The sequence below is a fragment of the Hypanus sabinus genome, chromosome 8 (genome assembly GCF_030144855.1).
Source record: "Hypanus sabinus isolate sHypSab1 chromosome 8, sHypSab1.hap1, whole genome shotgun sequence".
Taxonomy (NCBI): Eukaryota; Metazoa; Chordata; class Chondrichthyes; order Myliobatiformes; family Dasyatidae; genus Hypanus; species Hypanus sabinus.
The window spans coordinates 141,103,892-141,120,427 of NC_082713.1; the positions used below are offsets into that span (position 1 = coordinate 141,103,892).

At 38.8% G+C, this 16,536-nt stretch overlaps 1 protein-coding gene across 22 annotated transcripts in view; it reads right to left on the reverse strand.

Annotated features, from left to right (window-relative positions):
- The window catches only part of LOC132398497 (ninjurin-2-like), a 304,819-nt gene that overhangs the window by 238,547 nt on the left and 49,736 nt on the right, over window positions 1–16,536 (reverse strand). For 9 of the 22 annotated variants that reach the window (XM_059978054.1, XM_059978040.1, XM_059978049.1 and 6 more), the window contains one exon: window positions 6,029–6,218. In XM_059978054.1, the coding sequence (XP_059834037.1) occupies window positions 6,029–6,121 (93 nt within the window). In that variant the 5' untranslated portion in view covers window positions 6,122–6,218. The other 13 variants (XM_059978043.1, XM_059978039.1, XM_059978042.1 and 10 more) reach the window with 5 other exon arrangements.

The following is a 16,536-nucleotide window of genomic DNA, read 5'->3' on the forward strand; positions in this document are numbered from 1 at the left end:
CCTCATCCTTAATAATGGTCTCCAACACTTTCCCAACCACTGAGATTAGGTTAACTGGCCTATACTGTAATTTCCTCTCTTTTGTCTTCCTCCCTTCTTAAAGAGTGGAGTGACTTTTGCAGCTTTCCAGTCCTTTGGGACCATGCCCGAATCAATTGATCCTTGAAAGGTCATGACCAATGCATCCATTATCTCTTCAGCAAACTCTTTCAGGACTCTGGGATGTAGTCCATCTGGCCCAGGTGACTTATCCACCTTAAGACCTTTCAGTTTGCCTAGAACTTCTTCCTTTGAAATAACAATAACTCCCGTTCCCTGACACTCACCTACCTCTGGCATACAGCTAGCATCTTCCACAGTAAGAGACTGAAGCAAAGTACTTATTAAGTTCATCTGCCATTTCTATGTTCCCCATTCCAACCTCATCAGCATAATTTCCAGTGGTTCAATATCAACTCTCACCTCCCTTTTATTATTTATATAACTAAAAAAACTTTTAGTATCCTGCTTTATATTATTGGCTAGTTTGTCCTCATATTTCATCTTTTCCCTTCTTATAGCTTTTTTTAGTTGCCCTTTAAAAGCTTCTCAATTTCCCACTCACTTTTGCTACTTTATATGCCCTTTCCTTGGCTTTTATTCAGTCCTTAACTTCCCTTGTCAGCCATGGTTGCCTAGTCCTGCCATTTGAGAACAATTTCTTCTGTGGGACACATCTATCCTGCCAACTATCCTTGTGAACTATTCTCTTATAAATTCAGCCACCTCTGCACTGCCGTCATCCTCACCTGTATCCTCCTCCAATCCACTTGGGCAAGCTCCTGTCTCATGCCGCTGTAATTCCCTTTAATCCGTTGTGATACTGATACATGTAATTTATGCTTCTCCCTCTCAAATTGCAGTATGAATTCATCAATATATGATCACTGCCTCCTAAGGGTTCCCTTATGTTAAGCAGACTAATGAAACTGGATTATTACACAATACACACTCTGAGATAGCCTTTCTCCAAGCAGGTTCAAGCACAAAGTGCTCTAAAAAGCCATCTAATAGTCATTCAAGAAATCCCCTCTCTTGCAATCTGACTCCCAATCCTTCTGCATATTGAAATCCCCCATTACAATTCTGACATTATCCTTATTACATGCCCTTTCCAGCTCCCTTTGCAATCTCAATCCCACATCCTGGCTACTATTTGAAGGCCTATATATGATTCCCATAATGTTTTTTTTTACTATTGCAGTTTCACAAACATTCAACATTCTCTGAAGGTCACTAGTTTGAGCCTTGGTTGAGGCTGTATGTGTATCCTTGAGCAAGGCACTTAACCACACATTGCTCTGCGACGACACCGGTGCCAAGCTGTATGTGCCCTAATGCCCTTCTCTTGGACAATATTGGTGGCATGGAGAGGGGAAACTTGCAGCTTGGGCAACTGCCGGTCTTCCATAAAATAAACATTGCCCAGGCTTGCACCCTGGAAACCTTCCAAGGTGCAAATCCATGGCCTATCGAGACTAATGGAGGCCTACCTATAGGTGTATATGAAAAATAAAACTATTTGAATGTTCTGAATAGGATACTTTGTAATATATATAATATTTTTCCAACTAGCAACAAAAAAGTGCTTAATATTGTGGCTTTGGATATGTAGTGAGATCCCTGTGACTGATGTAATCTAATGAGTTTTTGAATATGGGGTTACAACTTGTTAAAAATAATCGAAGATCGCCTCTTTTCACAACATCAAGATGGTTAAGAGCTTTTGAGAGCAGGTGAAGAGCTTGAATAAAACCACATTCAAATAGAGAAGAGGTGGGAAATCCAATTAAAATAACTTTGCTTTCTTCCAGAGCTGTGGAAACTTACTTTGAATATTACTAGCTATCCAGAAATTTTACTTTCTGTATTTGAATTTTGCTTGAGCTGTTCTATCACTCTGCAGCTCAATAAGACATTTTCGCAAAGTAGTGTCAACATCATTTACATTCACCCTGAATGGATCCACCACCCAATCTAGAGTACGCATCTCCATCAGGTCTCTGAACCGAAATTCCACATCAATGTGCAGTTGTTTCAATCAGATCATCATCTTGCAACGTCCAATATTGCTGCTGAAAAGTTTGAGTTTTCCAAGGAAAGCGGCGATAGCCTCTTTGCATAATATGAGATTGCAGATTTTTCCTCGTAACTGCTTGTTTAATAGATGCAGCTTTTCAAATATTTCTGACTGGTAAAATATGTCAGACTCAGCAGCGACAATTTGTTCTCTAGGCTGTAGCACTTAGAAATGCTAGAATACGACTAAGAAAAGTGAATTGAACTTACTTTCAAAATATAAGTATCAGGGATTTAATGCAAGTTGCAGCGGAATTTAGTGATGCAGTGGCAGACTTCATGTGCTCTCATCTCTCTGCAGTTTAGCCGTTTCTGGCAGACAACCTTCTGCAAAAACAGTCATGTCATGTTTTCTAAGTATTATAACGGGCACGGGTCAGTGGAAGGCAAACAGTTCCAGCCTCCTGCTGCAGCGAACCCCACCCAAGCTGTAGTTTGTGATTTGGGGTTGGATGTGGAGTGGGACTCAGTGAATCGTCCTGCAGGGTGTGAACGTGATTTGTGCGTGATCAAACAGGAGCAGAGATAATGATTGACAGCCACCCACACACACACACACACACACACACACACACACACACACACACACACACACAGCTGTTTTGCTACTTCATTTGAACCATATAGCATATTTTCTCATTCATTACATTTAGAGTTCCAAATAAATTATATATATTCATTTTTTGTTTATATATTTTAGTAATATTTCATTAAAACAGTAAACTTTGAGGAGCGGAGTCTCAGAAAGGCAGTGTCCATTATTAATTACCCCCAGCACCAAGGGCATGCCCTTTTCTCACTTTTACCATCAGGCAGGGGGTACAGAGGCCTGAAGGCACACACTCAGCTTCTTCCCCTCTGCCATCCGATTCCTAAATGGACATTGAAGCTTTGGACACTACCTCACTTTTATTTAATATACAGTATTTCTGTTTTTAGATGTTTAAAAAATCTATTCAATATAGGTAATTGATTTATTTGTTTATTTATTATTATTATTTTTATGTTATTTTTTTCTCTCTGCTAGATTATGTAATGCATTGAACTGCTGATGCTAAGTTAACAAATTTCACATCACAAGCCGGTGATAATAAACCTGATTCTGATTCTGACTTATCATGGCCTGTTCAGAACCTCCTGTGGCTGGCACCCAGTTTCTTATTTTTTACTTGTGGCCCCTACAAAACCCGGCACGGCCACCCGAGTGCCATATAGCCCACATTGAAAACCATTGCTTTAAATAATATATTGATCTGATTGGTTTCCCACCGTGTGGTTTGGGTGTTATTAGTGGTTATCTTTTAACAGGAAACTTTTGCAAGATGTCTCTTGCTTTAAGGTTTCAGCTGTGCTGAAGTTGTTCTCCCTTTGAATCAGAAGGATCAGGATTCGACAGAAAGAACCAACATTTAAGCTGATGCTTAAGTGCAGGACTTAGGTGTACTTTGTCAGTCATGCTGTATTTCTGGCCCTTCATGGTTCCTCTGGTGAATATTAAAGATCCCCAGACTCTTATTTGAAGACAACAAGGGAACTACTCCTGGCAACACACGGCCAGGCAGCATCGAGGCACAAGAGTAAACAGTCGATGTTTTGGGCCGAGTTCATCAGGCCGAGCAAAAAAAGTCCTGTTGTTATGAGCAACTACCTCCAATAAAATGCTTCAAAAGTGTCAATATATTTTTCACTGTTTGTTTAGCTCTCAGCTGCCAACAAGGCTATAGCTTTACAGTGACTGCTCAAATCCACAAAATTAATCCAATGGTTTCAAGTGCTTTTCTTTGTACTCACAAGATATTACCCCACTGATAAGGCAAGCATTTAATATCCATTCCTAATTGTCCTTCAGAAGACTAAAATACCAGTGCAGTTCTATTGATGAAAGTATTCCCACAATGCTGTTTATTAGGAAGTTGCAGAATTTTGACCCGGCATCATTAAAGAAACCTCAACTGATACGTTTTCCATTTAGGGTTATGTTTGACAGAAGATAACGTTGGTGGAGGCAATGCAGCTGCTCTCTTCGTCCTTCCACATGTTAGAGGCAAGAGCTTTGGAAGTTCTGTCAATGAGAGCTCAGTGGGTTGCTACAGTACAATTGGAGATGGCCACAGTGACACTGATGGACAGAGTGAAGTCTTGCAGCCACAAATGTGGTGTCAATCATGTGAGTAATTTCTTATGAGTGGGGTTGAGCTTCTTGAATGTTATTGGAATCATAGTTTTAACTCAGGATTTTTAGATTTGCACTGAGTCAGAAAGTGAGTCATTCACCACTGGGTACCTATTCTTATTTTTGTAGCCACAGTACTGATATGGCTAGTCCAGTCAAGATTCATGTCTGTGGTAAATCCATCCCCTCCCTCCACCCCACAGTATGTTGGAAATTTGGTGAAATTAAAATTGTTTAAATGACTAGTGTCAATTAGAGACTGGCGCTTGTGTGGCATCAATGTTACGTGCCACTAATTACCCCAAATACAAATGTTGAATAGATTGTGCTGCATGGGGGTATATAGTTTGTGAAATGAATTGAACACTGGTATACTCATTTCTTATCTTCTGACGAAAGGAAGTTCAGGAGGAGTAAACTGTTCCATGGAACTTCTGTGTGAAAGCTGAGGACTGTGATGACTGGCTTTCAATCTTACTCTGAACTTGTAACGACTTCAGCCACTGCAGTTTTTCCCCCCTTTTTCTTTCCATTGACTTCAATTTTACTGCTTTTCTGGTGAAATGCTGTTTTGATATATCTTTATTCGCCTTTGCTTTTAATTGTTCTGTCAAGTTTTGGGCTGGCTGTAATGAGATCTGGAGTCATGTTGTAACAGAACCAAAACAAAGTGTCAATGAGCTGCCCATTTGTCCGTAAGAGCTACTTGATAGCACAGTCAATGTGATATTCCTTTGCTGTGCTGATGATTAATGATGGACTGAATTTCCAAATGCAGCTTGATAAATGCACCCAGGGAAATTTTACATTGTCCCTTTGTAACCACAATGGAGCAGATTGTTTTGTAGAACTACATAATCAATTCAATGCAATCTGTTGTTTCTTGATATTATACAAGGTGAGTGAAGTTGATTAAAGATTGACTTCTATGTCAAGGGAGCACCAGGAGAAGACCAAGAGGGACTGATAAGAGGAAAGTAAATATTTCTGCAATACAAATGTTAGATATTGCCCAACTCCACAAAGTAGAGTCTGTATACCTGCCACTGACTTCAACTATATAATTGAATAAGCAATATAAATATTGCAACTACAAGAATAAGTCAAAGGCTGGATATCCCACCTGCACAAGCAAAATGAGTAAGGTGAGTGTAACTATTTCACCATACAAGAAGCTTATCACAATTGATGAAAAGAATAGTCTAATTCATTGCTATTATGTCAAACACATTAAATAATCATTCACTGTACCACCCACATCAATAAAATAAACCTAACTCACTGGCCTAGACCACTCTGATAACACCTCCCAAACATCCAGTTGTTATATTTTGTAACTTCAAAACATTAAAATAATTCAAAGGAAGACATGGGAGTCTGAAATGTGAGTCTAACTTTGTGGTTACTTTAAGTGAGGCGTGCAAGTATCACATGGGAATCTGATGCCATATGCACTTCACGCATTTATACATGCAACTCATAATGAATTGTTTAAATGACCAAGAATGTTTAATCAAACAATATATTTACAATATTACTCAAATATTACTGAGATATTAAATACACAACACTCTTCCCTGCTTAATTATAAAGCCCAACTCAACAGAGAATGTATCTCAATTACATATACAGTATACTGTGTAATATGGCTACTATATACAGACATTCACAACATATTAAATTTTAAATGGCCCCATTCAGGCCTAAAAGATTTAATTGCTGTGTAGGATTTCTTACTCTTGTGGGATGACATCTTTCCTGACAAAACAGGTCACACTTAACAGGTGAGACTTGTGGCTGTGAAACTGGACAATCCAACAGCATTTCCATGATCAGTCATCCTTTTGAATTCAACTTTGGAACTGTGTCCTCCAAGAAACAGAGCCCATCTCTGCATTCATGCTGCTGCTGTTAGTGGAACACACTTCTGTGGATTGAAAATGGACACTATTGGTTGATGATCAGTGACAAGGGTGAACTCTCTCCCATACCAGTACTGATTAAAATGCTTTACACCCCAAAACCAGACTCAAGACCTTTCTTGTCAATCTGTTCACAACATTTCTCTGCAGCTGTAAGGGAACGTGATACAAAGACTATGAGGCATTCACTTCCATCACCCATAACATGTGACATGACTGCACCTATAACATAAGGTGAGGCATCACAGGCAAACTTTACCAGGTGATGTGGATCATAATGTGTGACTACAGTGTCTAATGTCACCATTTCCTTTACCTTTTTGAAAGCCACCTCACACTGCTTTGTCCATTGCCATTTATTTTTAGCAAGTTGCTCACGAGTCATGTGGTGGCATGTAATTCAAGTATTTATACACATAACTCATAATGAATTATTTCAGAGCAAGAATGCCTAATCAAACAATATATTTACAATAGTACTCAAATATTACTGAAATATAAACAACATCAGTCATTCATCAAGACAAACAAGGGCAGCAGGTGCATTAGATCATCACTGCCTAAATGTTTTCCCGCACACTATTCCAACTTGGTAAAATTGACCCTAATTCCATAGTTTGCAACAAACTATGTGGTGAAAATATTGTCACCATAACAACTGCAGAGGTCCAAGAAGGTTCATCACCACTAACTTTACAAGTGCAATTAGGGATGGACAATTTATGCTGGCTTTGCCAAAGATGCCCAGATTCGAAAGAATGAGTAATGATAAAGATCTTGGCAGGACTTATCAGGCCCTATCAAGCCTTCAACGTGCCTGAAACCAGTACTTGAGCTGGTTCTGGTTTCATCATTATTTTGATTTATCATGGATGTTTGGCAAAACTGCACCATTGAACATTATTTCAGAGACTACTTCACAATCAAAGACACTTTTGTGGGAATGGAATCTTACAAAATCAAGAACAACTAAGGACCATAGTTTCCATCCCCGAAGAACATTAGTGAACCAGGTAAGATTTTATGATCTTCAGTAGTATCATAATCACTATTTCTACCACCGGCTTTAGATTGTTTTGTTCATCAAAATCAAATTTCTCAATGACAAAAAGATAATACTAGAGAAACAACTGTGATAGAGGCAAAGTTAATGTCATAGATCAACATCACTTTGGGGTCTTATGTGTCTTGCTTTATTTCAAATTTCCACCATCTACTAATTCACTTTTAGATTTGAATTTAACTTCATCAATTCATATCTCTGGATTTCTAATCTATTAACATAATCACCAGGTGGCCATTCTAAACAGAATTTGCTAAGACATAAAACATAAAAACTTAAAGATCTAAATATTTTAAAAACTTCCCAGTATCTTTCCATTTGTTTATGAACCTACAACTCAATTCATGCCTAGGTGTATTCTCATTCAATCTGCACTTGAACATTTTCACATAAAATGATATACAGATCTATTGTTTTATTAACTAAAAGCAATACCATATACTTATTTTCCCCAGTTCCTTCTCTCATCTCTGGTTAATACTGATGGTAGGTAGAAGGGAGTTGCATCCTGGTTAAGTGCCCATGCTGTTTATGTACTCAGCAGCCTCTTCAATCTGTAATGCACTACAACACACATAACAACGTCTTCATCCTATACAGGTAATGTAGTTTTCACCAGAATGTCAAGAGGAGCAGGAAATTTGGCTGAATTGCCAACCACTGCAAGTGAGATTAGTTAACACATCAAACAAATTTGAACTGGGCACTTTGAGGCCGATATGACTCAATTCTCATGAATTTATGAAGTGCAGCATCTTTACCCACTTATGCCTCCACTAGGAGGGTCCACAAGCACAAAACTGTTGGTATGTCTCGTTATACACAAATACAGATGAAGTTAAATACTGTACCGATGAGTAGTTTTGTAACTTTAATTTGGTATCTGTAACTTAGATCTATCAGTGAGGTATAAGAATGGCTAGATACATTATCAGTATAACTTTGTTGGAGATTTTGGATATAATTACTTACTTGAAAATCAAATCTATGTAAACTCTTAAACAAGTGTTCTGTTTTGACCACAATATTCTGTCCAAATAAGTGCCAGAATTGCTATTCCTAATCCTTCAGAAATAAAAATATAAAACATGCAAAATCATTAATGGGCAGCTAAAATCTTTTATTAAAACTGAAAATGGAGGGGATATAAATGTATGACTTAAATACAAAAGCATGGGGAGGAGAGAAAAGAACAAAAGACAAGATGCAAGATTGGGTGGAAGATAGGAGAGATTAAAAGGCAAAATATATGTTTCTATAAGTTAAAAGGGATGTAATAGGGCAAATGAAGAAACAGAAGATTAAGAAAGGGTTTTTCTTATGATATTAATGCTTTACAGATAATTAAATATTATTGAATGTATTCACTATAGTGATGTTATAATTTGGCAGTCACTTTGCAAATGTTCCTACAAACAGCAACATAATAAAGATCAGGCTACTTTTCCTGAAATATAGAATGAAAAATAAATATTAATCAGGGCTCCAAAAGATGGGTTTAGAGGAAATATGGCAGAATAATTATTGTTTGAAATTGTTATACTCGGTCTAGCTAAATTACTTTCAAACACAAAACTATCATATAGTACATAATGGAGACACAAGAAAAATTGCAGATGCTGGAAATTTGGATCAACACACACGAAATGCTGGAGGAACTCAGCTGGCAGGCAGCATCTATGGAGAAAGAACAGTAGATATTTTGGGTCGAGACCTTTCATTGGGACCTAATAATTATTTCTAAATTACTACTGATGAAGGGTCTTGGCCTGAAATATCAACTGTTCATTTTTCTCCACAGATGCTTCCTAACTCACTGAGTTCCTCTAGCATTTTGAATGTGTTGATCCATGTGGTACATTAAAATGTTTCATCCTTTCTTGGTGGCACTGACTTAAACTGCACTGAGAATCCATATCAATCCACGGCCTCCTCCACTGTCGAGATGAAGCCACACTCAGGTTGGAGGAACAACACCTTATATTCCATCTGGGTAGCCTCCAACCTGATGGCATGAACATTGATTTCTCTAACTTCTGTTAATTCCCCTCCTCTCCTCTTACCCCATCCTTAATTATTAATTAAAAAAAATTATATACTTTTTTCTCTCTCTTTCCCTCTCACAATAACTCCTTGCCTGTTCTCCAACTTCCTCTGGCACTCCCATCCCCCTTTCTTTCTTCCAAGGCCTTCCGTCCTATGAAACTCCCCCTTCTCCAGCCTTGTAACCCTTTTGCCAATCAACTTTCCAGCTCTTAGCTTCATCGCTCCCCCCGTCTTCTCCAATCATTTCGGGTTTCCCTCTCCCCCTCCCACTTTCAAATTTCTTACTATCTCTTTTTTCTGTTAGTCCTGATGAAGGGTCTCTGCCCGAAACGTCAACTGTACTTCTTCCTATAGATGCTGCCTGGCCTGCTGTGTTCCACCAGCATTTTGTGTGTGTTGCTTGAATTTCCAGCATCTGCAGATTTTCTCGTGTCTGAGAATTCCAAGCAGGACCTCATAAAGGTATCACACATTCAGCTCAAAATTGCGTGATTCTTGTACTCCAATACCATTGCAACAGCAGTCATTTGACTCCCTAGTTTCTTATTGTAGTTGCATGTCAATTTCTTCTGCTTCACTCATTTGAACACCTCTATCCTGTATCTAAAAATATTCTGTTTCATTTCTACCTTTTAAAATCAATTATATCTTACTTCTCCAGCGGTCTTCACATTGCGATTTGCATTTGTGTAGTACTCTTATCATAACGCATCCAAATTATTATGAAACACTCAAAAACATATCTCATTTTTGCATCTCATATTCAGCTCAGAGACAGGACAAAATGCACTTAAGCTTCCTGCCATATCTGGAGGGAGCTAGGTAGGCTGCAGTTTCTCAAAACAAAGGACACCATATTCTGAGCACCAAATGCAATACACTAAATCTGAAGAAGTGGAAGTAAATCACTGACTCTGAACAGTGAGAAGGGAACTCCCCATAGCTCCACAGATCCAGCCAATGAGGTTAGATCCCATTTATGTTGAAATCATTAAACTTTCAAATAGTTTGAATATTATACCTGAAAGAAAAAGAAAAATAGAACTCGGAGATAAATTTGTAATACATTATTACAGTGATCTGAAGGCATCCTTTGGGTTGGATTAGAAAAAGAAAAATAATTACTAAGAGAGAAAAGTCAACGGAATGCTTATTAAGAAGCAGCTTGAAAGAGAATCTGAGGATATTTTGACCAAAATAGGTATCCACAATATACTTTGAACTTTCAGGAAGAATTTTATATGTTTTGTGTGAACGATAAACAGCAGAAGTTAAATGTAATCCAGGATTGGATATAGATCTGAAAAAGATACTTGATCAAAAGAGAGGGAACTGGTATAGTCTTAGGCTGGGAGGAAGTGATGAAAAGCACTATAGCCATCAGTGGAAGAACTTCCGTGATTCATTATCCACATAAATGGCATTGAAAACAAATAAATGTAAGCTCAATCAATAAGCAGACAACATTAAAATAGAACCTGAGGATCAGATCAAAATGTACACTTAATACTATGTAAATGTTGTTACATAGTTGGTATGCCATTTTTGAAGAAAAAAAAATTATATTTATATATTGTCTCAATGTAAGGACATATTTCAAGATGTATCACCAGAGAATTATGAAACAAAATCAGACAATGAATCGCATGAGACATTTCTGCAATGAATGAAAATTTGGTCCAATGTAGTAGCTACTCAGAAGAGTCTAAATTAGAGGATGATTGAGACATGAAGGCAGATAATTGTGGAAAGGGAATTCCAGAGCTGAAGAACTTGACAAAAGAAGGAACCACCATCAATGGTGGAGTAGTTAAAGTCAGATCATGAAGAGGCCAGAATAAAAGGGAAGCAGACATCTTGGGGTCCTTAGAAAAGGAAGGATTTATAAAATATTGAAGGACACATCCATGCAAGAAGTTGAAAATCAGCATGAAAGGTTTTAATTGGATCTTTTGTATAACAGTTGATCAGCAAATACAAAGATGGCAGTGAATGGGCAAAGCAAGCTAGGACACAAATAGCAGGCTTTTAAGCCTCAAGTTAGTGAAGAATGGAATGAACCAGCATGTTTTAGGATTCAGGCCTGGGGAATTTAAGCAGCAAAGATGCTAAGGCAGGGGTGAAGTATAAATACCATATACGTTGAAATGTCTGATGTGGTAGAGTTCATATCAGATGCCAAATGTAAATCAAAGTTGCACATTTTTGGTTTGATTTCAGACAGGAAAAGGACGGCATTGCTGACTAAGGAACTCAGATTGAAACAGAAACTAAAATTGATGATGTTTATATTTCCAACAAGTAAGTACATTGCATTTCATACCAGATGATAAACACTGCAGTCAGTGTGTGCTGGTGGCTTAGGGTAGACAGGGTGTTGATCAAGCGATAAGTTTCTCTTTGATATCGTCAAGCTTCTTGAGAATTGTTGCTGCTGCAATCATCCAAGCAAGTGTAAAGTGTTTCATCCTACCACTGAATTCTGCCTTGTAGGAAGTGAAAAGACCTTGGGATATCAAGAAGTACATTGCTTACAACAGTATACTCAATCTCCAACCGGTTTTTGTAGCATAGGTATTTATGTTGCTTGCTCAGATTAGTTTCTGTTCAATGCTGTCTTCTAGTATACAGATGGTGGGAAACTTAACAATGATAATGACAAGCACCTTTGGTAGACTCTCTCTTGTTGGTAATGGTCATTGCCTGGGATTTTTGGCACAAATGTTGCTCTCACATATCAGCCATGTCTGAATGTTGCTTGGACATTGATGCATGCAGCATAAGCTGTTTTATTTGTTGATGAATTAATAATTACCATGACTCTTCTATTCCAAACTGTCCCACATCACCAGGTTCAAGAAGTTCTGCAACCATCGGACTCCTCAACCAGCAAGACTAACTTCACTCACCTTGATGCTGAATTGACTCCACAACCTGTAGATTCACTTCCAAGGTCTCTTCAACTCATGTTCGTATTATTTATTTACTTTTTGAAATTATTTGCATGATTTATCTTCTTTTGCATGTTGGCTGCTTGCCAGTCTTTGTTATTTATAGTTTATCAGCAATTCTATTGTCTTTCTTTATGTTCATGTGAGAAAATGAATCTTAAGGTAGTAAGTATATAGTGACACATACATACTTTGATAATAAAGTTACTTTGACTTTGAGTTCCACACTCAATCACCAGTTCCATTGGTGTCAAGAGCAACTGCTGGCATCCCACCTTTAGAATTCAGCTGTGGTCCATGGTTGGACTAAGACTGTGGTGATGTCTGGAGTCTGGACCTGACTAATCCTGATAAAATCCAAACTAGGCATTGGTAGTTGGTTAATGATGAGTAAATGCTGTTTGATAGCAATGTCAATGGCAGGTTCCATTACTTTGCTGCTGATGGAGAGTAGATTGATTTGCTGGATTCAATTGTTCTGCTTTTTGTGAATAGACAATTCAGTGTTTTCGCTGTACAGGAACAACTTGGCTTGAGGCGTAGCTTATTCCAGGATGCAGTTCTGCAGTGCTACAGCTGGAATGTATTTGAAAACATTTAATAGAACTATTAAAACACATGGCACGAATGATACACACACTTTCTCTGACAAATGGATGTTAGGAACTGAAATTAGCTGTAATGTTTTGCAACTAGATCATGGAGGAAGTATGTGGTTTAAGCATGCCATCTTGGCCTGTTAGTTTCTGCTTTCCTTCCCCTGAAACAATAGCTTTTGCATCTTCATTATTATACACTGTTCGTGAATTCTATGTCTTGTTCCATTTCCTTTGTGACTTTTTGGTCTAAAATCACAAGATGTCGAAATGGTCGGTGTGAATAAATACTGTATATTTATTTCCGTTTCACAAGCACTCCTAAATGGTGCAAATGTTGCTGGTATTTCATGCCACTTGTATATTATTACGGAGGTTAATAAAAAAAACTGCAAGACTTCAATCAGATTGAAAACAGTGAAGAACAGTTTTAAATACTTATTTATTCAAATAACCAAAATAATTTTCCTTTTAAATCTCCATATGCAGTTGGTGAGTTTGAAATTATGGAGTCCTATGATTTTTACTGGTAATTCAATAGAGTTTCTGAGGGTCTGAAATTTGTGCAATTTCCCTGCAATTTTTTTTTTGGAATCGCCAGTGAAAGATTTTTCCCTATCCTGTATCACTAATACATCTATAATCATAGTCACAAATAACCCTGACTATAGCCAGCTCCTTCATCACTTGTCATCTTGCTCAGCACTCTGCACTCTGCTCCCTTTGGCTTTGGCATATAGCCTTCTCTTATTTTCCTTCTTTGTTGTTTCAACTTTGTTGGTCTCTTTTACTTGGTTCCACTTTTATCCATGTCAATGTTTCTGGCATAAATCTGTAAATTGTTTTTCGTACCACCCTATGCCACCATCCCCAGAATCTCACAAAGACTCAATTTCTGATCTTACTCATTCTCATCTATATGTTAGCGGAGCAAGCTTGTTCACAACTATGGTAAACAGGAGGAAATCTGCAGATGCTGGAAATTCAAGCAACACACACAAAATGCTGGTGGAACACAGCAGGCCAGGCAGCATCTGAAGGAAGAAGCAATGTCAACGTTTTGGGCCGAGACTCCCTCACTACAGGGAACATCCACACTATCTGCACCTTTCAACATTCGATGAGATTTCCCCTCATTCTTGTAAATTATAGCAAGTTCAGGTCCAGAGCTATAAAATGTTCTTCAGATGATAAGCCTTTCATTTCCAGAATTATTTTCATGAACTTCCTTTGAACCCACTCCAATGTCAGCACATCTTTTCTTAGATAATGGACCCAAAACTGCTCACAATACTCCAAGTGAAGCCTCAGCAATGCTTTATAAAGCTTCAGTATTACATCCTTGCTGTTATATTCTAGTCCTCTTGAAAAGAATGCTAACATTGCATTTGCCTTCCTCACCACAGACTCAACTTGTGAATTGACTTTTAGGGAATCCTGCACAAAGACTCCCAAGTCCCCTTACACCTTGTATTTTTTAATTTTCTCTCCACACTTTTATTTCTTCTACCAAAGTGAATGCCACACACTTTCCAACACAGTATTCCACCTGCCAATAATTTGCCCATTCTCCTAATCTGCCTGAGTCCTTCTGTAGCCTCCCTGCTTCTTCAGAACTACCTGAGCCTCCACCTAGCTTCGTATTGTCCACAAACTTGGCCACTAAGCCATCAATTCCATCATCCGAATCTTTGACATAAGGTCCTAATATTGACCCTTGAGGAACACCAGTAGTCACTGGCAGCCAATCAGAAAAGGCTCCCTTTATTCCCGAAGTTTGCTTCCTGCCATCAGCTCTATCCATGCTAATATCTTTCCTGTAATACCATGGGCTCTTCTCTTGCATAGAGACTCATGTACAGCACCTTGTCAAAGGCCCTCTGAAAATCCAAGTACACAGTATTCTCCCTTGTCTATCCTGCTTGCTGTGTCCTCAATTCCAACAGGTTTGTCAGGCACTATTTTCTCTTAAGGAAACCATGCTGTCTTTGATCTATTTCATCATGTGTCCCCAAGTATCCCAAAAACTCAACCTTAACCATCAACATTGACCTAACCACTGAGGTCAAGCTAACTAGCTAAATTTCCTTTTTTTCTGATTCCCTTCTTTCTTAAAGAGTGGAGTGACATTTCCAATTTTCCAGTCCTTTGGAACCAAACCAAAGTCCAATGATTCTACTGTTCAGTGGCCGTTATATAACTCCCATCAGGGTCTTCATACCTTTGCAGTTCCTTAACTCTATTCATATTGACTCTACATCTTCTGATCCTATGTCTCATCTTTCTAAGGATTTCATTTCTTTTTTAACCAACAGAGCCACACCATCCCCTCTGCCTAAATGCCTGTCCTTGGAATAAGATCCCAACTGTAATCTTCTTCCAATCATCAATCAGTGATGCCCACAAACAAATCCTGCCAATCTCTAAGTGCGCTGCAAGATAATCTACCTTGTTCTGTATACTGCGGCAATTCGAATGTAACACCTTCAGTCTTGTATTCATCACCCTTTTTGATTTTGTCCCTGTTACACCGCAGTTCATTCCACTAACTGCAATTTTGCGCTATCATCTGCCTTTCCTTCCTGACAGCTTCACTACATACTGCCACTTCTTGTATACTAACTGTCCCAACCTCAGCCCTATCACTTGTTTTCCACTCCCCTGCAAAATTAGTTTAAACCCTTGCCAAGTTGTAGCAAACCTGCCCACAAGTATATTGGTCCCTCTTGGTTTCAGGTGTAACCCATCTCTTTTGTATAGGTCATTCCCCATAAGAGATCCCAATGATCCAAAAATCTGAAACTCTGCCCCTTGCACCAGTTCCTTGGCCATCCATTCATGTGCCAGATCATCCTATTCTTACCCCCACTGCCACATGGCATAGGCAGCAAACCAGCAAATACAGCCCTGGAGGTCCTTCTTTTCAACTTTCCACCTAGTTCCCTAAATTCTCTTTTTCCTTTTCCAACCTATGTTATTGGTGCAAATATGTACCAAGACTTCTGGCTGCACCTCCTCCCCTTTAGAATGCCATGGACCCAATCCAAAATGTCCTTGACCCTGGTACCTGGGAGGCAACATAGCATTTGGGTGTCTCTATTGTGTCCATAAAATTTTGTATCTACTCCTCTAACTATGGAATCCTCTATCATTACTGCAGTCCTCTTCTCCCCCCTTCGCTTCTGAGCCACTGCCCCAGATTCAGTGCTAGAGACCAGGTCTCTGCAGCTTTCCCCCACCACCCATCCCCATCAGTATCTAAAATTGTATACTTATTATTGAGGGGAATTTTGTACTGGGTGCCCATTTCTTTCCCTCTCCTGATAGTCACCTAGGTACTTGCTTCCTGGAACTTAGGGGTGACTATTTCCCTGTAGCTCCTATCTATCACCCCCTCAGTTTCCTATATGACCCAAATGCCATTAAGCTGCAGCTCCAGTTCTTTAACATATTCTCTGAGGAGCTGCAGCTTGGTGCACTTGGTGCAGATGTGGTTATCTGGGAGTCTGGAGGTCTCCCTGAATTCCTACATTTTACACAAACAGCCCTGGAGCCATTCTCACTGCTCTAACTATGTACCAACAGATGAAGAATGAAAAAGGAGAAACTTACCAGATATGTACCTCACCTAAGCCTGTTCTCAATGAACACTGATGAGCAAAAGCCT